The sequence below is a fragment of the Trichosurus vulpecula genome, chromosome 2 (assembly GCF_011100635.1).
Source record: "Trichosurus vulpecula isolate mTriVul1 chromosome 2, mTriVul1.pri, whole genome shotgun sequence".
Classification (NCBI taxonomy): domain Eukaryota; kingdom Metazoa; phylum Chordata; class Mammalia; order Diprotodontia; family Phalangeridae; genus Trichosurus; species Trichosurus vulpecula.
Genome location: NC_050574.1, coordinates 233,897,044 through 233,924,958, shown reverse-complemented (window position 1 = coordinate 233,924,958; position 27,915 = coordinate 233,897,044). Strand labels below are relative to the sequence as shown.

The following is a 27,915-nucleotide window of genomic DNA, read 5'->3' as shown; positions in this document are numbered from 1 at the left end:
AAAAGACGTCTAAAGCTTTTCAAGGGGCTACTCAATATGCTACTTCGCTGGTAACAGCAGATGAAAAGTCCAGGTAGAGAATATATGACTGCTTTTCATGTATCACCAAAGACTTCTAATTTCAGAGACAAAAAAAAAAGTCCCCCATCACAACAAAAATATATATTTAAAAAGTCAGCAAATATTTTAATAATAACTATTTGAAATAAAAGTATAAGAATCTAGGAAGCTGGCTTGCTCAAGACTTTTTAGGAATTTACCTACTGAATAACAAAAATATAGGGTGTCCCAAAAGTCTTAGTGCAGTTTTAAAGTTTGTAGAGGTTTTTTAGCTTAAAATTATACTAAGAATTTTTGGATGGGTGTTGGTAGAGGAGGGAGGAAACAGAAATAAGACAAAAGTTTAAACTCAAAAGCCACTCTATCACTTTAGCCTTTATGATTTCATCTATTACTGTGCAAGTATTTTGTTAAAAACTGATTATGAAGCCAATATTAGTTTAATGAAGGGCTTGTTTTCACATTTGAGGCATCAAGTGATATTTAGAAGGTAAATGAATAAGCCTTCTCATACTGAACAGGGGAATTTATCTACTGTTACCACGTGTGAAAAAATGTACGTAGGCTAAATACTGTCCTGACAGGAGAGATGCTGTAAGTAGGGCATAGAGAACCGAGGCCAAGATGTAGCTCTGTAGTTTCAATTCTAGCAAGCATGCTCTTTGGGACTCCGCGTGTAGAGAGAAATATTCAAACTTCACACACTAGAGCAGAAGGCAACTTTTTAAATAGTACCAAAGTTACGACATTGCCATACAAAGATTACTGAGGTCCATTTAACCCACAGAAAAGAAATGCAAATGACCTGCAAATATATTTAAGTACAGCTGACATAAACTGACTTAGAAAGAAAGCCTCGTGTGTGATAATAGATAAAATTTAAAGGTAAATGTGCTAACCCATTCTCAGATTCTTAAAAAGGAATTAAGAACATGCATCATTTACACATACCCTGTGATGCCCAAATAAAGGAAACTTTAAAATACCCAATCATTTTTTCCTTGGTTTAAAAAAAAGTTTCATGTTCAACACCCTAGTTAATAATTGTCTCCCCACAGTTAATTGAAAAAACAGGTAACAAGGAAAACGCGGACAAGATGAACAGTATGTATGAGCAGGCACTGTAAAAAACAGTATTTGTTTACTGATTCAATAGTACCATTCCAAAGTAACAACATTAAAGAGGACCTTTAAAAACTCCTCTAAATAGTTTTTAGAGCTGAACACCTTACAAGAGCAGCGCGTTGAGCTTAGAAAGAAATACAAAAACTTATTCCACAAAAAAAGAATTTTATTTCTGTTTTAAAATGAGCAAATTCACTGCAACATTAACCTCTTTTTCTCATACAATGCAAATAACAACAAATGCACATCTTAAATTTGGTTTGGTCACAAATCAGAATACTATCCTCTCTTTTTGATGCAGCAGAAAGTAATAAATAAATGAAAATTAAATACTTCATATCAACAGTTTGGTATCAACAATTCAGCAGTGCCATCCCCACATCTGAAGGATAACACAGTCTGGTTTTATAAAAAAATACTTGATATGTCATGTCACTTGGGCTAAAGATATGTTAAGATATTATTAGTTGTTCCTTTTTTCTTCAAGGAAGACAATGTGATCACTGTCCACCAGTGCAGTAACACATTTTTGATGGGGGTAAGTGACCAGTTGGTCCATGGCACAATCAAATATTTCACACCTCTGTCAGAACGAAACCTGTGCAAAAGGTTCCATGTTTATAAGCGACAATACAAACTGACAATGCCGTCAGTCCTTCACACTTTTTAAAAAAATATCTACATTTATCCTCATAAATGCCTAAATGTTAAACCATCATTTGTTCAAAGAAAGAGATGCACATTCATATCGTGAAGTTATTAGGAAAATACTCTCGCAAATAAACTATATAAAGATAAAATACACTTCAAAGGTTTTTTGTAATTGTTGGGTTTTTTTTTAAACATTATTCTATAAAGTGCAGAGAAATCCTTCTAAGTAAAGGGAAAAAACTACTCCCTATAAACAATATAATTACAGCAGCTTTGCATAGCAATACTTAGAGAAATTTGGACACTTCAGTTTCCTCAGGAAGGGAAGGATGGAAGAACATCTTCCAATTCAGATCTTTTTTTGGACACGGTTCTGTTTTCTTCAGGAATGGTTGCTGATGCCAAATCTCCATTGAGAATATTTCTTGAACAGTGAACAGGTCCTATTAAGAAAAGGATTAATACTTTAAAACTTCCCTTACAATACAGACCAAGAAAAATTAAGTTCATTTTTCTATTATTAGATGCTTCCAACGTGGTTCTTTTTAGATCACTGAAAAGACATTTAAGTCTCTTAGACAAATGGATGAAGCTGCTTTTATTTTAAAGATTTAAAAAAAAAACACTTTTGTGCACACTTCCTAGTCAAATCACAGAATTTTAGAATTGGAAAGAACTTCTGGGATCTAGCACAACTCTATTTTACAAATGAGGAAGTCCAATTAACGTCACACGGGTCATATAGTAAAATGGTAAATTTAAAACTAGACTTCAATTCATATGATTAAAGGACTCAGAGCTTGGAGGGAACTTAGATCATTAATTTAAATCCTTTATCCATAAGTTAAGATTATTACATACCACTTGTAGGAAAGCTGTGTGATATAATGGAAAGCATACTGCCTCTGGAGTAAGTGGACCTGGGTTCAAAACCTGACTGTATGACCTTGGGAGTAAGTCACTTACTAAGTCATCTCCCTGGGCCAGTTTCCTCATTTGTAAAATGGGTGTGCTAGACTAGATGGCCTCTGAGGTCCTTTTTACTCCTAGATTACAATCCCCATAACAAAGTCTTCCACTGACGCTCCCAATGAATCCTGCCAGTGAACCCAATAGAGCCCAATAAAAAGTGGTTATACACCACAAGAAGTGAAAATCCTTTTGGGCAAGAAGGCTTATGACAACAGCTACCTACCAATTACTCAGAAGCTCCAGTAACTAAGGACAGCCCATTGGTGTGGTATCCACTCTAACTGCCACCTACTGAGTCATTAATCAATAGTTAGCTGAAGGAGGTGCCTATGGCTAAAAGCTTCATCTACTCTTCAACTACAGAGAAGGCTCAAGCCAGGCGTATATAGAGTCTGATATATCCTGGACTTCAGGAAAACAGATCTCAAAAATTTCAGCATTAGGATAAGAATGATCCCATCACTAAAGAATCTAAAATGGAAAGTAGCTCAAAGGTCACTGGGATGCATAAATTTTGACTATACAATCACAAATTATGTCATTGTGGAATGAAAACAACAGGGCTGCAGAGGAAGTTCCATTGTGATTTCAGATTTTTTAAAAGCATGTACAAAAAAATGAAAGGAAGGACACATGTTAAAAAATGGCACAAAAAGTAGAGACAAAGTTTGAAGTCAGTAAGAAGCTAAGGTTTCCATTAAGTGCAATGAAAAAGTCTTTTAAAGTTATATTTGGATCAAGATGAAGAACAAAGAAGGGCCAAACCTACTGTTTGAGGGAAACGGTGTGATTCTGACAGATGACAATCAGAAATCAGAAACTATTTAATTTTGACTTTGTTTCCACATTCTCTATCAAAGAAGATAATCTTCAAACAATAATAGGCAGAGTAGGTAAACCGAAAATCCTGCAGAGATGTTACGGTCATTTGGGACCAATATCTCATTGCTTCCAAATGGTCCCAGAAGTACCAAACTGGTCCTTCTAACAACTGGAGAAAAAAAAATAAAATCGATGGATACTAAAAACAGTGGGGACGGCACTGGAAGTAGTCCAAAAGAAAGTGAAATGTTTCCACACTTCAGGGCTGATGCTTGCGCTGAGTGAGGAGTTGACCCTGGTATCCGAGGGCAGCTGGTGGTGCAGTAGATAAGAGTGCTGGGCTTGGAGTCGAGAAGACCTAAGTTTAGAGCATTCAGCTATACAAATCACTTAACTTCTTCCAAACTCAGTTTCCTTATCTGGTAAATGACGGGAACTGGACTGAGTAGGATCTAAGGCCCCTTTCAGCTCTGAATCTCTCATCCTGTGACCTGTAAAATTCTATGATTATACCATCAGTGAAGTACCTGAATTATACATGATTCAACAGACCTTGGCATAGAACTGAACCACTATTTCAGTACCCTTACCAAACTTCTTAAAACTGATGGAAAACAGCTTCACGGCAATGGTACAAGGACTAATGTAAACAGGCTGGATGGACCAAGGTTACACTGTGTGATAACTGGATCATAAAACTTTAGCACCGCTTAATGTTAAACGGCTAACATTAAGAGCAGAGTCATTTGTGGTCGATAAAACTTAAAAGACTTGAAAGGCAAACTTAGATAAAGATCTTAAAGCCCAATCATGAGCTGACAGGACTAGATGTACCATTAGGATATGCCTGCATTAGCAGGAGCAAATTCAACTGTGCACCTACTAAACATGTCCGTGGCAAAGATGGAATGGTTTCATTTTAGAGCTAAGAACATGAGGAAGCACAGTAAAAAAAAAGAGGTAGGAATCAACAAACTTCGATTTTTATGCTAACTCCACAACTAATACTGTATGCGTGACCTCAGACAAATAATTTTCTCTCTGTGATAACCTGGTGAATAGCATGGGCAGAGAACTACCTCACCCAAGTACTCCCCCTTACTATTACTGCACACCTCCTGCTCTCTTGAAGAGGCTGTACAAATGATGTGCTCCTTTCCTTTCCTCCATCCTTCACTGCTCACAGTACAATCAATTTCTGACCAATTCACACATATCCTCTCAAACTTTCTTCCTTCACTTTTCTCTTCTAATTCCGAATCTTGGAGCTGAAACCCTCTTGCCCTTCAATCCTACCCCCCCCCAAGCCCCCAACATCCAATACCCAGGGACATCTAATCCAATCCATACTTGAGTAAGAATCCCATCTACTATTACCAAGGAAATGGTCATACAACCTTTGCTTAAAGGTTACTGGTAAACGAAACCCATTACTTCACATGGCAAACCATTCCACTTTGGGAAAGCTCTAATTGTTAAAGAAGTTTTACATCATGCCTAAAATTTGCCTCTTTGCAGCTTACAACCACTACTTCTCAATTTGCTGTCTAGAGCCAAGCAGGCCACTTTTAACTACTCTTTTAACTACACAATAGTCCTTCATATATTTGAGGATAGTTGTCATGTCCCCAGGAAGTCCTAATTCCTCAGGATAAACACACCCAGTTCCTTCCACTGGGCTTCATATGGCAGGATACCAAGGCTCTTCACCATTCTGGTTACCTACCTCTGAATGCTATCCAGTTTACCAAAATCCTTCCTAAAATATAGCTTCCAGAAAAGAGCACAAGATTCCCAATGTAATCTCATTAGGAAGAATACAATAGGTCTAGTTCATCTCTAGTCTTTGGTGCTTTGTCTCTCCAATATGGCCTAAGATCATCTTAACTTTTCTGACTCACTGAGTTTGCATTCCAATAAAACCCAAAGATCTTTCTGGGACAATGTTACCTGGCCACCTGGCCTCCACATTTTGTTTGTGTAGTTTTTTGTATTCCAATGATAAAACTTTGTTTGTCTTGATTAAATTTCAATCAATGAGTTGGCTATTCTGGAAATTTAATAAGCAAACCATCAGCGCCTTTATCCAAGTCACTGGTAAAAGTGACAAACAGTACAGAGCTAACAACAGCTCTCTGGGACACTCTAATTGAGACTTCCTTCCAAGATGACAGTGGACAATCATTAATGGATACACCCTTTCCAACAGGTGTGACTCCAACTAAACCTTCCATTCTCTGGAACGACTCCTGCTAAACTTCCCAAGTTGCTGTAAGAAAATCATTCAAGTCCTCTACAGTTGAAATACGGAAATGAGTGACACAAAATATGGCAAGAATTTTGGGAAAGGGCTGCAAAGATTGTTCTTACAATTCAGCAGAGAGACATACTTTATTACAGCACCAATAATAATATGATTTGATTAGACCTGAGAGGCGTGCAGCAGGGCATAGTAGAGAGAGAATCAATCTTGGAGCCAAAAAGTCCTAGGTGCACCAAGTTCTGCCTCTGACACATACTGAAGGACAGAAGCTGGCTAGTACACTGAAGAGACCTCTGGACCCAAAATGAGCAAAGCCTGGATTCGAGTCTGTCCTTAAACGCTTACTAGCTGAGAAACCCTGAACCAGTCACTCATTTTCTGTCTCAGTAAACAGGAATAGTAATAACAGCATAGTGCCCAGGGCTGCTACGAGGATCAAATGAGACGACATTTGTAAATTGCTGTGTAAACTTTAAAGCTCATGGATAAAAACTTTAAAGTCACTAATAAAAGTGAGAAAACCACTCTGACTGAGATGGCAGTGAACAATCAATTAATAAAGGCAGACTAAGATAATAAATCTCAGACAAAATGCTGACCTGCACTGGCAGAGAGAGCATCCTCATCAGGAAGTTTCCAATGAAATCACAAGCCCAGTCCCTCATCTATCAAGTGATTATGCTACCAAAATGGAGACTTTTTCCTCTAGTCTTGGAATGTTCACTAGCTTAGTTTCAGAGACTCTTTTATGACTTGTTCTTTTTCTCTATTAAATTTAAAAAACATCATAGAACAGGAACAGAAAGTATTTTCATTTCAAAAAGATACTTGTAAATGAACAGTTCTATAACAATCAGTGTCTTCACTTAACAGCCTCAATGTGGGAGCCCCACAGTGAGAATGCTAATAAAATCCAAAGGCAGTTACGGCTGCCTTCCCACTTACTATCTGGGTCTTCAGGGGGAATATCATTGTAGTCTGTATCTGAATGGGTTCTTCTGCGCCGTTGGGAGATTCGGTGAAGTGAAGGCCCTGGTTCTTTTACAGTGTGACTACTCCTACAAAGAAAGTAAGTTAATTCACTTTACAATTAAAAAAATTCAAATGTCCCCAAATTGAAGTCTTAAATGACTTCTTTTTAAGTGAAAGAGAAATCTCTTTCATGTTAACACACTAACCAAAACAGCTTTCTGAGTTGAGCTGGATGGAAAATAGCCATCACAAAATCTAAGAACTTTTCTCTGAAAGAAGGCACTGTAGCCCTCTGAAAACCTTCAACCACAGTCTTTTGGTTCAGAATTCTATGTGAAATAAAGCTCTTGACTGAACAAGACAGGCGGTCTAGTTTCCCAACCATAGACAGGCAAATGAAACAGTAAATAATAAGCAACAGCAAAGAAGGAATGGGAAGTGTTCAGATTTGGACATAGAGATATCAGTGAAGGATGTCAGTGACAGCCAACGTAGAGACAAAAGGATGAATAAAAGCAGAGGCTTCTAAACTCAGAGCTGAAAGGTCCCTTAGCAATCTCTTAGGCCAACCCCGCAATGTTAAACATGAGGAAAGTAAGGCCTAGAAATTTTTCGATGAAATGATTCACTCAAGATCATAGAGGCAGAAAGTGGGAGAACCAGGATCTAAACCCAAGTCCTCTGTCTCCAAATCTGATGATACACTTTCCACTGCACGGTGAGAAGAGACATTAAACCTGCATAACTCAACAGCTTCAAGGAACCAATCTATTAAAGTATGATTATTAATATTAACAATGACCCTAAGTCATCAAAGATGAATTATGTTCCATAAATTTTGCTTAGTTAAAAAAAGATTATAGAAATAATCCCATCAAAATGTTTATTCAATTAAAATTCTCATCAGATATGTTCAAAATAAAAGGATGTGTTAGCACTTAAAAGTAAGAGGTGCATATAAGAGCAGAATTTTTTAATATTAACTTAAATTGCTGAATTTTTTTCTCTTATCTTTTTCTTTTTTTCAAAAATTCTTTGCTTTCAGGTTGGCTCTCTGGAAAGGCTTTAGGGGAAGGATAGAGGGGGAAACAAAGGTGATGTAAAAACAAAAAATCATAAAAATTTATTTTAAAATAATAAAAGGCAGAGGCTTCAGTTTTCCATAAAATGTACCTATATGGAGCGACTCATTTCCTGACAATGCTGGACAAATAAAGCTTTAATTAGCATACTTGTTTTAGAATTTTCATTTCATACAGCTGACTCAGAGAAAGATCACTTTAGGCCAAAAAATATTATAAGGATAGAATAATGAAACACCCAACAACTTACATTTTTGAGGGATAAATATTACTATAAAAAACCAAATTAGGAAACTTGACTAATGTTAAAAGTCTACAATCCTCTGCTGCACAGACCAATTTAAAAACCTGGGACTATAATAGGTTATTCAAGAAGGCTGAACTTCTAAAAAGAAATCTGCTGACATCAATTTAACTAGTGTTTATTTTTAAACATCCATGAGTTTTTCTCTCATTTTGCAGTTTTTCACCATGCGATCATTCTTTACCTCTTGATATGATTAAGAGATACAATAAGCTACACCTCAGCTTTAGAGACCAGAAGCTCCAACCAAATTCCCACTGATTAGTGCATGGGATACTTGCCAGCCCTTGATGAACCACACAAAGCCATCAGCTGATAATGGCATGGCTTCTCTGCCATTTTACATACCTAATCATAATAATGTCAAAAGAAGCAGGGGGATGTAGTGGACAGGGCACTGGACTTTGAAGTGAGGCTGACTTGGGCTTGACTCCTGCTGGGGATTCTTAATTTTCAAAAATCTTTTCTCTGGCAACTTCACCTCCATCAACCTCAATTTCCTCATCTATAAAATGAGGTTGTATCTGATGACTTCTCAGGTCCCTTCTAGAGCAGTTAGGTTGTGCAGTGGATAAGACTGCTGGGCCTAGAGTCAGGAAGAGGTGAGTTCAAACCTGGACTCAGACACTTACTACATGACCCTGGGCAAGTCACTTAACCCTGTGTGCCTGTTTCCTCATCTATAAAAATGAGCTGGAGAAGGAAATGGAAACCTATTCCAGTATCTTTGCTATGAAAACCCCAAAAAGGGGGTTCCAAAGAGCTGGATATGACCGAAAACGACTAAACAATATAAGAATAAGGTCCCTTACAACACTAAACCTATGATCCTGTAGGCTTTCCCTGTATAGAGAATATGGGGCAAGAATGAGTATGGAGGAGCAAAAAAGGACAATTTTACCTCTCTGAGCTGTAAGAACCAGGGTGGCTGATGGAACGTTTCATCTAGAAATTAAAAGGAAAATAAAAATAAGATATAAAGATACATAAAATAAGTCCAAAAAAGTAAATACTACAAGTATAATCACCCAATTTAATTTTATTAAACAAATTCAATAAAGAGATTGCTGGGAAAAGATTTTTAAAAATTAAGTACTCCAAGGGAGCCATGATTTTATTAGGGAGGGTATTCTTTCCAATGATTCACATTACAACCCAACCGTGCCTGCTCATTCCGTGCAACTCTTGTCTGTAGCCTCCCCTGGTAGAAAGTATTTCATCATCTGGGAGTTCTCTATACCAGTGAAGTCACAGGTCCAGTCTCTATCCACATAAAATCTCCAAATAATTTCCCTGGGTTGATAAAAATTAGGGGGGCAATCTTAGTGCTACAAAGGGATTGCTTTAAATGTGCTTATAGATTTAATTTTGGAAAGTGTATTTCTAAAGCTTCATTTTACATCTAACACAAATCTGAGAAGTAGTATTCATTGAATGAAGAATAACTCACTATACAGGCCATTTTGGGGACTAAATCTCCAACTTGGCCAACTATGCAACACACTGGTCTGAAATACCATACATTTTGGTAAAATCCTTGCAAAATCTCTCCAAATCGTTTTTTTTTTCAGGTAATTCCCAAACTAGTAGAAATGGACATTGTGAATGCAACTTCTTCTCTTTGAGAAAATTATCCTGTACTATTTAGTGCAAAATTAAAGGTCCCTTTCTGAACTTATCTTACCTACTGGGCCCCACTTTCACATGACGCTAAGTTTATCAACCCTGAAAGGACAACAAACCAATTGACCCTGCCAAACAATGTACTTGTTGTTCCAGAGATTTTAGATAATTTCAAATTGCAAGCTCACATCGCTTGACACTTTCCCCAAGTAGTTTTTTCATTTTTTCCCCAGTTGTGCTTATGTAGAATACAGAACATGCACATGACACTATGCTGAAAACTGAAACTGACTTGTTTTCACCCCTCTAACTCTAAACAGTGAAATAATCCTATCAGGGGAAAAATACTCCAACCATTTGAACAGGTGAAGGTGATACAGGAGAAACTAAAGGATCTGGATGAGGCAATTGAAACATCTCTGGTTTAAACTTGGCATTTGCTATCTTCACACATTCTTCGAGCGTGGTGATGAATGTGTTACATGTGGCACTAAGCAGAGATGAAGCTTCGTTCATATTCTGAAAAAAAAAATCAAAAGACATACAAAGGTCAAGGTCAGTAAAGTTACAGACACATAAATGAATCTTGTTCAAAGGGGCAACGTTACAATCGAGGAGGAAAACATTACCTTCAATTAATACATTTAAAAAACTGCTTTGAGGGAACATTTTACTTCCAACCAAGTACAGGGTGTCAGAAAATTGCAGCAACCTGTGGATAGGTAAGTAATAGCTGTCTCTTCTTGAATAAATAATATATGAATGAAACTAAATTCACAAATTTTAAAAACATGCTTTTCCTGTCTAGTTAGGATAGTGGTGATCTGAAAAACCTCTAGGCAATCATTTCTATATTTCTATATAAAACTGACATAGACAAAAATAATTTTCTAATTCCTAATGCATAGAATCTAAAAAAAAAAATCTCAATTCAATTTTGACGAGTCTTTATCGACAAACTGATTTTGAGGCTGGGGCATGCAATGACTTGGGAAGCCACTTGGGCCTACTGGGCCAAATACACAAAGCAAATGACCAAACACCTTCTTTGTCTCTTGAGCCTTAAACCTAGTAGGTGCTTAATAATATTTTTAACTTAACTGAGGTGGGAAAAAAAGACAAAACTCTTCTTTAATCCTTGCTTTTTCCATTCCTACTTACAACAAATACAGGGGTAAACAAAAGCCACTCCCCCCAACATCCCTCTACTTAGAGAACAATACATGGCTCCCAGTATTAGTCACATCATTAGCACAGAATTAGCATGTGCTAATTAACAGAAATAGCAAATATGTATCCATGTAGTAGCCAGACCCTACATATTTAAATTCTGACACTTTTCTAACAATATTGTGGGGGGAAAATGTAAAAGTATATTAAAGAAATTTTCAGGATTATTTTCAGAAACGATGTAGAAAAATATTTTTTACCCAAATTATCAGATCGTCTACATGGGCAGATCTGCCTTCACCACAGAAACATGTAGCCCCACAGATCCTGCTTTGCTTTGGCTACGGAAGTACAGTCTAAAACTATGGCTCCAACCTAGAGTCCACAGTTATTGTATGACATCAACATGCCAAGCCTTGTCATTCTGCTCTCCATTTAGTTCCAACGACTTATGCAATGTCAATGCAGCTACCATCATGCGGGGAACATGCATGATTTTTTTAACTTAATTAGAAAGGATTCCCAACGGGGAATGAGTACCCAATGGGGATGAGAACCATGGGATTAAGACAACTGTTTAGATGTTCTGCTGCTCTGCTGTAGATCTGACCCACAATTTCTTATTGGAAAGATCTCCCTCACAAGGTGACTCCAAATTTGATCAGACCTGCATAGAACATTACACTTAATACCTCTACACTGGGGGATGAATGACTGTCATCATGATGGACGAATTCTTGTATGGTATGAACTTGCTGCATTAAGAGGTCACAGTAGAGGCGAAGTTCAGACATTTTGGTTTTCAGAGATTCATTGGTTTCACTTATTTCTGAAAGAAAAAGGAATATACATTAGCCTGAACCATTTTAACATTCTTGTTAATATTCTTTAGCAAACAGAATGATACAGTATCATGAAAATGACACTAGGCATGAATACTAGAGCAAAGGATTTTGAAATGCTGGAAATGGGGTACAGAGGGGAACTATTCCCTGATGATCTTTAAATACAAAACAGACAACCACCTATCTGTCTGGAATACAATTGGGCGAAGAACCTTCAAAAGGCAGGAGAACAAACTACAAGAATGGTGGATGTGTCCCTTGAGATAATTTACAATGGCACTCTCAGAAACCCACTCAAGTCCTCACAGCTTCTACATTCAATGGTATCCTTCATTTTGACAGGGCCATGCAAGCCCATCACCCACTTACAACCTCTGTTTACTCACCTTCTAGTACCCCCTAAACCAGAAGCAGAGCATAAGGAGAGGATGTTTGGGGAAATACAGGAGGCATGCATCCAGCCAGACTAGATAGAACTGCCCCTGAATCACAGGGCAGAGTCAAAATTGAGGTGAGGGAGTCAGAAGCAGCTGCAGGTTGGACTTCCTTCCCCTGGCAGCAGCCCTCAGCAGAGATGATCAGAACAGGTTTTGTGGAATCTGCCAATCTGATCTAACCTAAATCCCTCCTGATGAAACTCAAGCCTATTTCCTCATGTTCTATCCTCAGTGAAAACAGAGAACAGTGACTAGTCACCAATCTCTGTAGAATTAATTAGTCCTTTCCCATTTCCAAAAGCCACTAATAATTCATCCCTTGGCTGTCTCCTTGCCAGAGTTTTTAGAAACAACTTACAAATGGATTTATAAGACTTCAAGAATCTCAGATTTCATTGGTGGGGGGATGTTCCTTCCAACCTTGGCAGATGGTTTTCATGAACTGCCATGGCCAAAATAAAAATTCATCCCTGTGGAAGGCAGCTTTCTGGCAATGGTCCAGGCTGGGTGTCTGCCCCTGAGACAACATTTGAAACTTTTCTAACTTAGCAGAACCTTCCAGTGGTTACCACCCCCCCTCCCCAGCTGGTACACCCTGCAAGAACCTAGCCACCACCACACCATAAGACTCAATTCGATTGGGGAGGTGGGGGAATAGATAGACAGACACAGACAAAGAGATAAATAAGACAAAAGCCATATTTATCTTTCGATACCTTTTTCCTTTTTTGCTCTAGTGTCAGTCAAACAAGCTTTCGCACTGCCCAGAGCGACTAGCCACCTCTGCCTCTCAGCGGCATTCACAGCTTTCATGTAGAAATGCTGCTCTCCTGGAATGATTAATTCCATTCTTGTATTGTCTGCCGGGTGGACTGTGAGTGAGAACAAGAAACATTGGGAGCTGAAATAAATGAGAACACAGTTGTGCCTCTGGGAACAAACTGACTCAGGCGGCACAAAGCTCTTGGCTTTGGACAGGGAAGAAGTACGGAGAAACTCTCCCCACCACATCTTGGCCACTCTTCGGCCAGGCTGGCCAACCTGAGGTGACCGCAGGAGAGAACTACTGAGAAATATGAACCAAGAAGAAACTGGAGGCTGAGGAAGAAGCATTCTTGACCTATCCTGCAGCGCTCCCTCCCTCTGACCTCCTTGGCTCCATTTACTCATTTTCTAGATCTGGCCCCTAAGGATTAGCCAACACTAATGAAAGTCATGTTGATAACTGACATTTATACAGCGCTGTAAGGTTTAGCAAGTGTTTTGCCTGTATTGTTATCTCAGTTGGTCTTCCCGTACCTGTCTGTCGGTTAACTCTCCTTGTCATGATATGAGTGGCCCACCTCCTGTTGCATGCATCCCTTTGATAACACCTTTTACACTGCTTCAAGCATGCAATTTATCATTCTTATTGTGCTGCAGCCTATTCACACCCAGAATGCATCTCTCCTCTACGCTCTAGCCATCATCTCCTCATTTTCCACCAGCTACACTCCTCTGCCTTCTCTGTTGTGCCTCCTGGGGAACCATCATTGAGAAAACTCATTATTCTGCAATATCAAGTTAGCCTTGATATTCACACCTAATCAATACCCTCTGTCCCTCTGACTTGAAGGCAGGGTGCTGAGCTCCAAAGCCCCCCTATAAGGAGGGCCCGGGCCAGCCACCTCTTCATTTCCTACCCAGCTGCACTCTCCTTTGGATTTCTCCACCATGTTCTTCATCCTCCTTTTGTGTGTTACCTTACTCTCATTAGACTGTGAGCTCCTTGAGGGCAGACACTGTCTTTCCTTTTTGTATTTGTATCCCCAGAGTTTAGCACAGTGACTGTTACATGGTAGATGCTTAATAAATGTTTACTGACTGATTGTAACTTAGATTCCTCAGAGATTATGGCCTTCCATGATTCATAGATATACAGTATCACCCAAAACACTGCTGTGAAAAGGAAAAGGTCTGTTTTAAGGAGAAACCTGGGGTCATTGAAAACAACATGCAGTTTCCCAAGTGCCATGCAGCTCCCCATCTTTTCTTCCTATTCAATTCTAGGCTCAACTGACTATATAGCTACAGGATCTGTCCAAAGATATATGTACTGTAATCCTAAGGTAATGGGATTGGCTCTGAACCGTCCACCTAACTGCACATCATAGTCCTGACAGCAGACATTCATCATCCACTTGGTTTCTCATATGTGAATAGTTACGCCATATTCTTTTGAATGACTTTTCATCTCATTTAGGAAATTTTATAATATTCCAGGGCTTGATATAATCAGCACAAAGTCACTCACAAACAGAAGAATCTAGAAGGCCTCGACATCTATCGGTAAATAAGTACTACAACTTTCATTATCTCCACATTACAGGCAAGAGTCAGAAAAGTCAAGTGGGATCAAAGGATTTGGGTTCAAATCCTGACTCTGCCACTTACAACTCATATGACCCAGGAGAATTCATTTTATCTCAGTTTCCTCTTCCATAAAATAAGGATATTCGGATTAAATGCTCCCTGGCTCCGAGTGCTACATTTGTAATTCTAAGCAGCAGAAATGAGATTCAAGCCCAGGCCTTGCCCAACTCCACATTCAGTGTTCTTTCCCCTAGGCCACACAGCCTTTCTTAGAATCCTTCCCAGGGTCACTGCATGCAAACAGCCTTAATGCCTTGACTGGAAAACTGATGTTCTATCTCCCATGCTATTCAGGCAACAAGTATTTCTTCTCTGCTGTGTGCCCAGCATTGCATTAACTTTAGGGTCAGGTACAAAAACTAACAAAAAACAAAACATGTTCTGCCTTCAAAGCACGTTAATCGCGTACTTTTAAGAAAGAAAACTGTACCTCATGAAACCATTATTTAAAATTGTAGGTGGAATATGTACTGAGAAGGAAGAAAGAAGAATGAATCAGAAGGTCAGAAATGGCTTGGTGGAGGGGGCCAGACTTGAGCTGCCTTGTTATGATTCTATCTGTTGTGATGACTACAGAGTAAATAGGACTTTATCATTCTGAAAGAAGGCCAGTCACAACCACCAATCAATAAGCATTTATTAAGGGCCTCCTATGTGTTAGACACTGGGGATACAAAAACAAAACGGTCTCTGCCCTCAAAGAGCTGACATTCTATCAGGGAAACAACATGTATACATATTGGCTGTCCTTTGGGCCTGAAGTTCTGTCCCTCCTTATCTCTGTCTCCTGGCTTCCTTGATTTCCTTCAGGTCCAAGCTAAGATGATGATGATGATGATAAACAGTCAGCATTTATGTAGAGTTTTAAGGTTGCAAAGCACTTTACATATGTTAACTAATTAGAGCCTCACAGCTACCCTGGGAGGTAGGTGCTATGATTATCCCCATTTTACAGATGAAGAAACTGAGACATCGGGAAGCTAAGTGACTCACCTAGGACCAAGTAGTAAGTATCTGAGGCAGGATTTGAACCCAGTCTTCCTGAATCTAAATCCTGAGTTCAAAAATTCCACCATCTACAAGAAGCCTTTCTTAATTCCCAAAAATACTAGAACTTCCCCTATGAGATTATGGCCAAATTTATCCTGTATGTATCTTGTTTGTACAAAGTTGTTTGCAAATTGTCTCCTCCATTAACTGTGAACTCTTTGAGAGCATGGACTGTTCTTCCCTTTCCTTCAAATCCCCAACACTTGGTAGAGGGCCTGGCACATGGGCAGAGATAGAGACAGGGTATGCTGTATGAGGAACAGAAAGAGAGTGTGCCATTATGATGAAACTAAGGATCCTTAGGGTACATTCTGGCTTCTAGAGTTTCAATCATGAGCTTTAAATTCAATCCTACTCCCTAAAATTCCAAGAGAAGCCCAAATATACATTGATGGTGCTGGAGAACAAGCTAAAACCTGTCTCACGGGGGAGCTAGGTGGCGCAGTGAGTAGATAACCGGCCCTGGAGTCAGGAGGACCTGAATTCAAATCCGACCTCAGACACTTGACACACTTACTAGCTGTGTGACTTTGGGCAAGTCACTTAACCCCAATTGCCCTGCCTTCTCCACTCCAAAAAAAATAAAAATAAAAATAAAACCTGTCTCATGGGCTATATTCTATACTGACTTCCCAGCATATGGTGCAATTAAGGTAACATAGATTTTTTTAATTAGATTGTTTAACAAGGTGTTTTATAAGATTCAAAGTAGAATGTATACCTCCAGTGAGAATAGCACTTCTCTTTGGAATGCTTCTTTTGAAGATACCCTCATGGCATAATCTTTTGAGTATTCTCAACGGTAACAAGTTTTCACTTTTTTGGAACCGTTTGTGACACAAAGATGAGATGTGAACGCATGCTGTTGGAAAAACGCACCAACAGACTTGCTCGATGCAGGGTTGCCACAAACCTTCAACTTGTAAAAAATGCATATCTATGAAGCACAATAAAACAAGGCACGCCTGTAATCGTGATGCAGTAGAGAAAGTACTTGACTCCAGTCAAAAGGGTTTGAATTTCAACTCTGCTACTTAATCTATCCATGTGTAACTTGGACAAGTCATTTACTCTTTGGGCCTTGGTTTCTTCATCTGTAAAATGAGGGAATTACACTAACCAATCTCCGAGGTCCCTAGCTCTAGCTCCAAACATATGATGCTCTATACAAATCCATGTAATGAAGAGCTCTCTGTTATGAAGGGTTTCTTCTGTACTTCACCTTATAATTTTAGATACCATCCTTTCAAAGGATTAACTTGTGCATGCAAGAACCTGTACTTCCTTTCCTCCCTTCACCTAACCCCCCGATACTCCTGCATGTCAAACAATCTATCCTTCTCCAACACCCCCACAGTCACTACTACAAATACACTCTGAATATACTTCCCTAATCACAGAGGGGACAGACCAAGCAAGTGTTTAAGGATACTCACCCCAAGCTTTTTATAGTTCCTTTTTATTTACCAGAGGCACTTAGGTGGTGAAGTGTATAGAGTCCTAGTTTTTCATAAGTCAGGAAGATCTGAGTTCAAATTTGTCCTCAGACACTTACTAACTGGGCAAGGTAGTAACTTCTGTCTGCCTCAGTTTCCTGCTCTGTAAAATGCTGGCAATATGAGCACCTATGTTCCGGGGTTGTTGTGAGTATCCCGTGAAATAACATTTATAAGGCATTTAGTGCAGTGCCTGGCAAAAATTAATGGTTGTTTAATAAATGCTTGTTTCCTTTCTTATTTCTTCCTCTCACCCAGCCCCTGCTACCAATAATCATCTCACATGACATGGTCCCTGCTGCCCTCTAACTTACTACCTGAGTGATCATGAGTAAGTCACGCAAACTCTCATCTGAGCTTTAGTTTCCTCCTCTATAATGTGGGAAGGAAAAATGCCCAGAGTACATGGTTGCTGTGGGGCTCAAATGAGAGAATACGTACAAAGCAGTGTGAAAACTTCCAAGTGCGCTATAAAAAGAGGTTATTATTAGTATGACCAGATCCCTGATCTGATGCCTCACTGGAGCATGGAAGCACCCTAAGGCTCTCGAAGGCTATTTCAGCAGGGTTCAAGCTCAGGCAGCTTCAACCACACCGGAAAGCCTCTGGAGTGCCTGCTTTCCCAGGAAGAGCCTGGTTTAGTACAGAGGGGCTTATCACCTCGTCCTTGGGCCAAGCAGTGACGAATTCTTAGACTATGACAACCCATGAAAGGGAAAGTAAGGCCACCTCCCGCTTGACATGGATGGTGGCAGCACAGAGGAAGAGGCGGGGGAGGGTAGATCACCTATAAACATTAACTTAATAGCTACAAGCACACAGGGCTTTTTAAATGGCCAAAACCTTCCTCTTGCCACTAAAGCCCATCTTTTTGACATCAATATTCTTTTGTTTGATGTTAACACCACAGTCTTTGAAAGTTCCAGGTCATTCAAAGGGCAATAGAGAGTCACAGAGTGGGTGTGGGAGGATGAAGTACACCACCAACCAAGGACTGCATAAAAGAGAGCAACATCAGAGAAATCTGTGACTGAAGGAGGAGGTGGGCTGGTCACATGAGAGTGAGGGATAACTAACTAAAAGAAAGACTGCCATTCACACTGGTACCCACTATGTCAAGAGATCACAAGATCAGAGATTTGGAGCTGGAAGGCAGCTGAGTGGTCATCAAATCCAAACCTCTCTTTTTACATATGAGGAAACTAAAGCCCATGAGGTTGAGTGACTTATGAAAGGTCAGAAGCCTAGTAAGTGTCTGAGGTGGGATCTGAACCCAGTTCTTCCCTAGTCTAAGGAGCGCACTCTTACCAGCTAGGCCATTTAACCTCCTCTGTAAATCTACAGGAAGGCTCCATATGTCGAGTGGACTCTCTTGGGAAGACTTGAGGAAGAACATGGAAAAGAATGCATTACAGTGATGACAAGGGCATGGATGAGATGCAGTCTGTACCACGGAAAGAGGACCCCGTGGAGGAGATCACATATCCATCAGAGCATCCCAGTATCACCTATAGTGCTAATCTCTTGCTAGGGTAGCTTTTCCTTCCCATTTTTCCAACGAGAACCCAATACTTTTCACAATCACTTACCTCACAATCACTCAACCCTTCCACTCCTACACATCAAAATGAAGTGAATAATCCATACATTTTTTTTCTCAGCACGATCAAATACATCATCTCTCCTCCAGAATGTGTACCATTCAAAAAGGTTTTTATTACTGCATTCCAAACAGGTGCTCACTCTAGTTGGCAGACTACTTCAAAACATTAATAAGGGAAATCGCCCATCTCCTAGGGCTCACCTTTTGAACTTTTAAGATGCCTTTTGACAATGGAAGACAACTTGCAGAATCCCAGTGGATGTAAAAATGTTACTTTTATAGAGTCCTTCTCGGACAAGGCAACCAATTTAGTGGAAAGATTGTACCATGCATTTGGAATTTCCATTCTAGATAAATGGAGAAGCAACAAAAACTATGTTTAGGAATGCCTTTTTTGGTAGGGAAAAAACTGGTACAAGAATACTCCCTAAATGCCATATGAATTGGATGGTTTTCTCAACTTTTTGGATACATAGAAGCCCAATTCTTCCTCTACTTGCTGACTTAAATTTTCTTCTAATTTTAATTGCTCTCTTACCTTTAATTTCACAAACTGCCATCTTTATGCTTCCTTTGCTCCCTTTGCACACATCATCCTGTGAATCATAATAGGATAATATCCCATTATCTAAAACAAACCATCGAGGTTGCCAACCTAGAGGGAGCACAAATAGCAGAATGTTAGTGGGGAAGTGAGGGAAGAAAGCATTTTCACCTTGGAAAGATACTGCTGGCAGTTATTTGGTTTTAAATCAATCATTTTTTTGGGGGGGGGCTCTGTTAACACAGTTTTACCAACTACATTTTATATGATCCAATTTTGCTTAGGTATGTCCACCCATTTCTCCTCTCCCTAGTTGAAAGATTTCTGTGAAATCTCAGGATGAGTACAGGAATATATGTAAATTTTTTGAAATAACAGTCTACAAGTCTGCTGCTTACTGATACATTTATTTGAACAATATGCCTTGTCTCACAGCACACCCTCTATTGACACGTCCACACCTAAAATCCAGCCAGGTTAGGATATTCTTTTATTCATACATTCAACAAATATATTAAGTACTAATATATGAGAGGCAGGAGACAGTGTTGTGTAGTGGACTGTGAGCTGGCCTTCGAGTCAAGAAGACCCGCATTCAAGTCCAATCTCTGACCTATATTGATTCTGTGGCCTTGAACAACTCACTTGGCTTCTCAGAGTCCCAAGAAACACTTTAAGACAACGAAGTCAACTATCGTAGAGGAAGCTCTTCAGAGGAAGCACCCTCCTGACACCGACGAAATCACAGGACCAGTTAAAAAAAATTAAATCACAGAGTGGTCAAAAAAATGTGTCATCCACTCACTACATTGGTGCTTAAGACCCACAAAAATGAAACAATTCTTGCCCTCAAGGAACCCTAGTGGGAAATAAATACCTAGATGAGTAATCAGAAAATAGTAATCTGAGGGGGTTAGGGCTTGACAACTGAGCAGACCAGAAGGTGCATATATATATATATATATATATATATATATATATATATATATAGGGAGAGAGAGAGAGAGAGAGAGAGAGAGAGAGAGTACTGTCTAAGAAGGCAAGAAAACTAGACTGAGGACAGGCTATGAAGGGCTTTAGATGCCAAACAGAAGACATTGTAGGGGATCCTAGAGGTAATAAGGAGCCACTGATAAGTGAACTCTGGGGAGCTGATGATAGCTCCAAGAGGAAAAAGAAGGCCACCCTGGACAAGAGCCTTGGAGGACATCCACAGCTAGGGGATTAAAAATGCATGATGAGCAAGCTAAGAAGCCTGAGAAGTAACAGCCAGACAGGTAGAAGGAGAAACCAAGAAGTGTTACAAAAACACAAGAAAGAATATAAAGAAAAAAGGGAAGGTTCAGCAGTGTCAAAAGCTACAGAGAGGTCAAGGATGAAGACTGAGAAAAGGTCATCAGATCCAACAATCAAGAGATCCCTGGTAGGCTTTGAGTGTATTTTCAGTTCAGTTTAGAAGCCAGACTGCAAGAGACTGAGGAATGACAGGAGAGGAAAAGGAAGCAAGAAGCATAAACAGCTTTTTCTACTTTGCTGCAAAAGGGAGGAAATATCTACAGGGTGTCCCAAGAGTTTTAGTGCAGTTTAAAGCTTTAGTGGACACCCCTGTAGATAGTCTGACAGAATCATAAAAACGAGTGAAAGTTTTTAAGAGGAGTAGAGACTGAAGCACTTTTATAGGCAGCAGAGAATGAGTAAATAGCTAGATTAAGATTTAGGAATATGACAGGGAGGGGAATGCCAGAAGACTCAGAAGGGGATGGGATAAAGGGCACATGTAAAGGTGTTGGTCTTCTTACAGCAAACAGCCACCTCTTCATGAGAGGCAAACATAAAGAAGAGAACAGTTGATAATGTGAGGGGGTTTTGAACGTAGAATAGGGGGAAAGAGGGAACTCAAAGTGGTGGATGGCTTACTTTCTCACTAAGGTCTGTGGCAAAATCTTCTGCTAAAAGGAAGCTAGGATGGGGTGGTGTAGGAGGCTTAAGGAGAGAAAGGAAGGTTGGAAGAGCCTCGATGAGAAGTGTAAGAGCCAACAAGAAAAACCACCACTTTGCAGTGAGGACCCAACTGAGATTAGATAGCATTAATCTGTAGTGAATCCACTCCAGGAGTTTGGGTGACTTTCTCCAGTCTTGGTCAGCAGCAAGTAAATAATAGGGAGAAAGTGGACAGAGCCTATAGGATCCAAAATCCCAAATAAAAGACTAAGAATACCCCTTTCTTTCCCTGAAGCCAGATTCCTAATATATTCACTCAATTAATATTTACTGAGCACCTCCAGGGTACACAGCTACTAGATCTCAGGCCAGGAGGAAAAACTGCTGAAGTGAAGCACAGTTTCCCTCTGCCCCCAACTCCCTCCTGTTTCCATTCCAGATGAGAAAGTTGAGGGCACTGTGTTCCCTAGACGTTCATCAAGCCCATTCTTAATCTATAGGCAGTCTGCCTGTTCCTGATCACTCTGTGACTATTAAAGCAGAACACAGTACAGATCTTCCAAGTGTCCAGCAAAAAAAAAGTATCAATATGTAAAAAACGGAAGAAGTTCAAATCTTGGTTAGCTTAGTTACTTATGTGGTAAGAACTTTTTTTCTCCCAGGGCCAGCCAGACACCAATTAACAAAAGGTAAGAACAAACACCCCCAATCTCACCCCTGAGTCTTTAGGCAAGTGGCATCTCATCTCACTGATGGCTGATGCTCCCACAGGAAAGGGTTTTAGATGCCACACTTTGTACCTTATAAACCATACCAGCAGCAGGGAAGGCTCTTCTCAAGAGAGAAGTGAGATGGCACCAACAAGATGTAATCAGATTCAGTTTCTACGTCTGATTTTGCTTAATGCTGGTACAGTGGTTAGAACTGGGGCAGGTAGGTAGTGCAGTGGATAGAGTGTCAGGCTTCCTGAGATCAAATCTGGCCTCGGACACTTAGTAGCTATGTGACCCTGGGTAAGTCACTTAACCCTATTTGCCTCAGTTTCCTCATCTGTAAAATGAGCTGGAGAAGGAAATGGCAAACTACTCCAGCATCTCTGCCAAAACTCCAAATGGGGTCACAAAGAGTCAGATATGACTGAAAAGCGGTTAGAATGTTGGCCTTCAAGTTAGGAAGAACTGAGTTCAAATCCTGCCTCCTTCCTATGCTATCTTGGCAAGTCACTTAACCTCTCCTGGCCTCAATTCCTCCACAATAAAATGAGAGGACTGAACTATATAATGGCCTTTGGGATCTCTCCTTTCTACCTCTATAAATCTATGACTTCTTATCCTTTCTACAGAGCAGAGTTCAGAAGGTAGGGAGGGGTTGGTGGTTAAGTAAAATTACTAACATATAAAAACAAAAAGTATCAAAATAAAACATTTTTTAAGGGGAGAGAAAATGGAGATCATGCCACTGTGTCAACCAACAAGTCCATAGTGCACAAATATAATTATATAAAAACAAACATCTCTCTGTTCTGTTTCCTCATCTATAAAATAAGGTTGTTGAATCTGATGATCTTGAAAAGTTCCTTCCAGCTCCAAATACTATCTAAAATCCTAAAAGTCATGCTCAGTGTAGCATTTTCCAAAGCCCAGGCTATTTGCACCTCTAGATACAACAAAGCTCATATATTTCATTGCTGAAAAGGCCACTCCTGCTCTCACATAAACATTTGTCACATTTTAGATAATAGTCTAAAAACAAGACCCAAACTTGACTATCTAGTTTCCCAGAATATAGCACACTTTAGAAAGACACAGGTGTCCTAGAAGTAGCAGTAGGAAAAAAAAAATTGGGTGAAACCCATAAATGAAATCTAAGAAGAAAAATTATAAAAAAACAGACCACAGAATTCAAAAAAGATACTAGTTAAGAGCCATTTTAGTCTAGGAACAAAGAGCTCACATCTCAATAGCTTCTTTTTTTTTTCTCTCAATAGCTTCTAAGAGCAGAATTGAGCTGAAAGCCAGTACAGTAATAATTGATGGTCATAATGGCTAGCCTAGAGACATTAAGAAAAGGTTAATTTTGTGTTCAGTATATAAACTACTTAAGAAATCAAGGAAGCACACAAAAAAATTCCTATTGAGATAACAGAAAAAGCTTAAATGCACAATCTTCAGTTATCCCAAATACCTTCAATGAGGCACAGGCCTATTCACAATAGTATTATCATGTTGACACATGCATGCAGATATTGAGCGCTTAATAGATGCTTTTGGTTTGGACTGGACTGATGCATTAAAGCAATGCAAACATGCTCTGTCCTTTTCAACTTGCCTAGTCAATTTGAATAGCTATTCTTGATGAGTCTTGGGTGGATGTAAGCAACAACAAGGGCCCCAGGAAAAGAAGAGGGTAAACAATTGGAGAAATACTAAAGTAAATTCATTTTTGTCCTGGGACATCGGAGTGTGCCAAAGAACATGTGCCTTGAGCCTACTGCAAATGTGTACTGTTACTAACATACAAGTGCACTATTTTACTAAAAGCAGATATAGCCATTAAAGTGATTTCCTTAGACCTTACAGCAGATACAACTATGGTCCTACTGAAACTACTAATCTCTAGGTTCAGTGTATTGTGTATTAATTGTACCTCTTAACTATTTTAGACAATACTTAATGTGACATTCCTAATGAACATTCGCTAGAGAGGACTACATAAATATGCAGATGGAAGAAGGATTCCCTATCCAATTTTTTAGAAAGAACAATTTTTTTTTAACTCGAGGAAACTTAAGAAACATTATCAAACCCTACCCCATCGAAAAGCATTTATAAATAACAATGTCAGTATATGAAATATTTTTAGTTATATACAGAATAGTCTGACAAAGGGTAACCTGAAACAGTTTTTTTAAAAAGAATCCTACTCTACCAAACATCAGATAAAGTTTCAGCAAATTTCCATGTTATGTATTAGAATTTTACTTAGATATTTTGGAATATCTGATGAAAACATTAAAACATTTGTGGTTTTAGAAATCAACCAACTGTGCTTGGTGCCAGATTAGATGAGAGAAATGACCAGTCAGGACATACTTACTGTCGGTTACTAAATTACGTCTCATCTCAATTAGAGTTTGCTAGGAAACTCTGCATTAAGTGGTTTCTAAAGCCTGGAGAATGTAACCAGCTCTGACACTTCAGGCCCCAGTACCAGATAACTCAGATTAAGCTGTGCTCTGCCCTTCTGTTGCAAAGAAGGAAAACCTTTGCATCTCAACCACATAGTTACTTACATTCAAACAGCCCAACTGTTCCATGGAGCTGTTTGGAAAATATCTGCTATTAAAAGAAACATTTCTTTTAGATGTTAATAGCTTGGCTCTTAAAGGAGAATAAAATACACACTACAAATTTGGGTATAAATCCAGCCTTCACCTTCCAATGATGGCATATGCCTATCTAATTTAGAGCAATCCGAGCTCAGTGCAGAGATACACAGACTTAACACAAGATTAGAGGCACAGGAGCTTTGGATGGCACAAGATTACCAAAGAACTTAATGCTTTTTATTTACCCAGAAAGAAGAAAAAATGGATATTAAATCAAAATTAAGCGATTGCAAACTTCAAATCCATTTCATTTTAAGGTTAGTATAGAGTATCTAGAAAATTCTTTAAATACCTAGAAACAATCCACACACCTGCTGGCCTCCCTATTCTACTAAATGGCATTTCTAGGCATTTATTTATTCAATTCAGTTTCATTCAGGAAAGCCCCTCCCTCTCCCAACCTCTTGTTTGAAACTAATCAGTTTGCTTTAGTATGTGGCCCTGATTGAAAGTCTAGTTAGAGGCCAGAATTAAAAGAATAAACTAATGCCTCATTAAAAAGAGATCCTTATTCTACAGGATGCTTAAGGAAACAACTCCCAACTCAAGGCTACTGAAACCTTTAAAAGCTTAAATGAGGGAGGTTTATTTTTGTTGGGTTTTGTTTTTGTTTTTTTGTAATACTAAAGGTATTTCATATGGTTTATTCGAGGTTGTCAAAAATTGTTTTTTTAAATACAAACAAAACAGCACAACACATCCAGATGATTCAAACATTACCAAAATGACAAAATATCAGTCTTCCTTTGGAAGACGTAGAGAAGAGGAATAACAATTAAGACAGAAGAGGTAGCAATCAGTCACCTCTCCCCCAAGGAACTTCTCCCCTGGTTTACTAGGAAATAAAACAGAGAAGACAAACATTAAACAGCAGGGAGGGGGAGGCGAATGGGGGCTGACTAATGGGCTAGACAGGAATGACAAAAGGAAAAAACAGAGGCAAAGAGGTTCTAAGCCAGAAAAGAGTACCACTTACACCACCTTCCACACTCCCAGATCCCCGCCTTCACCACCCCCGCACTCAAGCATAGACACACACTTTGGGGGGCGGGGTACCTCGTTGCTAAAGAAGACTGAAGTTTTTTAAAGGGATGAACAATGGGGCTTGCATCATAACGGCAGGGAAGGGGAGAGGGGGACGGAGGGGTTTGGGGAAAACCAAGGCAGGCTGACTTGGGGAACTCAAGGATGAGAAGGACGCGCCCACAATTTAATCTACTTTCCCCATGGGGCTTCCAAGACTGGCGTCCCCTTTTCTCCTAGGAGCAGACCCTATCATACACATCCACACGCTTGCTTCGAAACACCCTTTCTCCTAAGGCCATACTCATCTCACTCTCTCTCTCTCTCTCTCTCTCTCTCTCTCTCTCTCTCACACACACACACACACACACACACACACGCGCACACACACGCTTCACAACACTCTTCTCTTAACACCATATCCCGTCATACACACATACCCACACCTTTCACAGCACCCTTCTAACACCATATCCCGTCATACACACATATTCACAACACCCTTCTCCTAATACACACATTCACACACGCTCCACAACACTTCTCCTAAGACCATCATACACATATGCACAACATTCACCTATTACACACACACATACGCACACAGGCACTCTTCTCCCCATCATACATGCACACACACATGCTTGCTTCACAACATTCTCCTCCTAAGACCACGCTCATCACACACGTTACACAACGCTCTTCTCCTAGAAGCACACCCATCTCTCTCTCACACACATACACACACACACACGCCACGGCCCTCCCTGACGCCCCTCGATACCTGTGAGATAATTGGTCCACTTGTACAGAACCCCCTCCATCCTTCAGGGCCCGGCGCCGGGCATCCTCCTCGCGGGCGCCCCGAGCTCGGCCTCCTCCTCTCCGGGCGCCGCTGCTCCCGCTCCGGCTGCCCCTCCCCGGGGCCTGCGCCTTCAGCCGGGGCGGGAGCGGCCGCGAACACAGTCAGCCCCTGTGGAGGGGGCTCCCCCCGCCGGGAATATCTGCGCGGCCCCGGCCCCGGACAGCAGCGGCTGGGCAGCAGCCGGGCGCCGGCCTCGTCATTCCCCGCCGGGGCTTGCGGGCTGTGGGCGAGCCGGAGCCTGAGCGTGCGCCGCCGGCAGCTGCCGCGTGCCCTACGCCGGACTGCCCTGGCCCCTTCCCGGCTCTCCCGCCCGCCTCCCTCCGGCCTGCCTCCTTCCCTCCTTCCTTCCTTCCCTCCCTCCCCTCGGGCTCCTCGTTTATTTTCTCTGACCCCGACGCGCCTTTTACTTCCTGGATGAAAGGGGCCGGCTCCGAGAGCGAAACCCCACCCCAGCGGCGGAGCCTGGATAGAGGGGCCCCGCGGGGAGGGAGCGGACGCGGGGCTCCCCGCCCCCCGCCTCCGCGTCTCTCTGTCCTCCTCCTGCTTGTCTTCTCTTCTTCCTCCTCCCCTCTTCGTTCTCCCCATTCTCCTTTTCTCTCTTTCCTCGCCTCCTTCTCTCAATTTCCCCTTCCTCCTCCCCTTTGCCCTCTCTTCTTCCTTCTCTCTTTTCCCCCCTTCTCCTTACTCCTCCTCCCCCTCTCCTTTTCCCTCTCCCTTTACTCCTTCCTCTTCCCCTCCTCCCTCATCCCCTTCTCCTTTTCCCCTCTCCTCTTTCTCTTTTTCCACACCCTCGACTCCTCTTCCTTCTTCTCCTCCCCAGCCCTCTCTACCCTCTCTCCCTTTCCCTTCTCCTGTTCCCCCTCCTCCTTCTCCTCCCTCCCCCTCTTCATTCTCCCCTTTCCCCTTTCTTACCCCTCCCTTTTCTCTTCCCATTTCCCTCTCCTCTTTCCCCTCCCCTTCTCTTCTTCCTCTCTCTCCTCCTCTCCTCCCCCCTTTCTCCCCCTCAAAGGAAAGCAAAAATCCCCGGGGGAATTGCCATCTGGACGCGGCTGGCCCTCCCCAAAATCCCAGGGTCCAGCTCTCCTGCACATCACTTCTGGCTCCAACTACCCAATAACAACAACAATCTAGTATACGCGTGATGCTTTAAGGTTTGTAAGGCTATTTCACTTGAGCCTCACAACAATCTTGGGAAACAAGTATCTTTATCTTACCACCACCTCACCACCCAAGGTTAAGGGCAGCTTAGGTTATCTTCCTGAGCTCA

General features: G+C 40.7%; 1 protein-coding gene across 2 annotated transcripts; it reads right to left on the bottom strand.

Moving 5' to 3' along the window:
- Positions 1-1,333: 1,333 nt before the first annotated feature.
- Positions 1,334-26,911, bottom strand: PLEKHA3 (pleckstrin homology domain containing A3). 2 transcript variants are annotated; one of them, XM_036744728.1, is made up of 8 exons: positions 26,568-26,911; positions 19,426-19,542; positions 13,043-13,198; positions 11,737-11,873; positions 10,229-10,393; positions 9,153-9,196; positions 6,839-6,951; positions 1,334-2,279 (listed from the first exon to the last, which is right to left on the bottom strand). In XM_036744728.1, the coding sequence occupies exons 1-8, from the start codon at positions 26,605-26,607 to the stop codon at positions 2,152-2,154; spliced, it is 900 nt and encodes a 299-aa protein (XP_036600623.1). In that variant the 5' UTR covers positions 26,608-26,911; the 3' UTR covers positions 1,334-2,151. The 2 variants fall into 2 exon arrangements, with proteins under 2 accessions (XP_036600623.1, XP_036600624.1); XM_036744729.1 differs by lacking the exon at positions 19,426-19,542 and having other exon boundaries at positions 26,568-26,910.
- Positions 26,912-27,915: the final 1,004 nt, after the last annotated feature.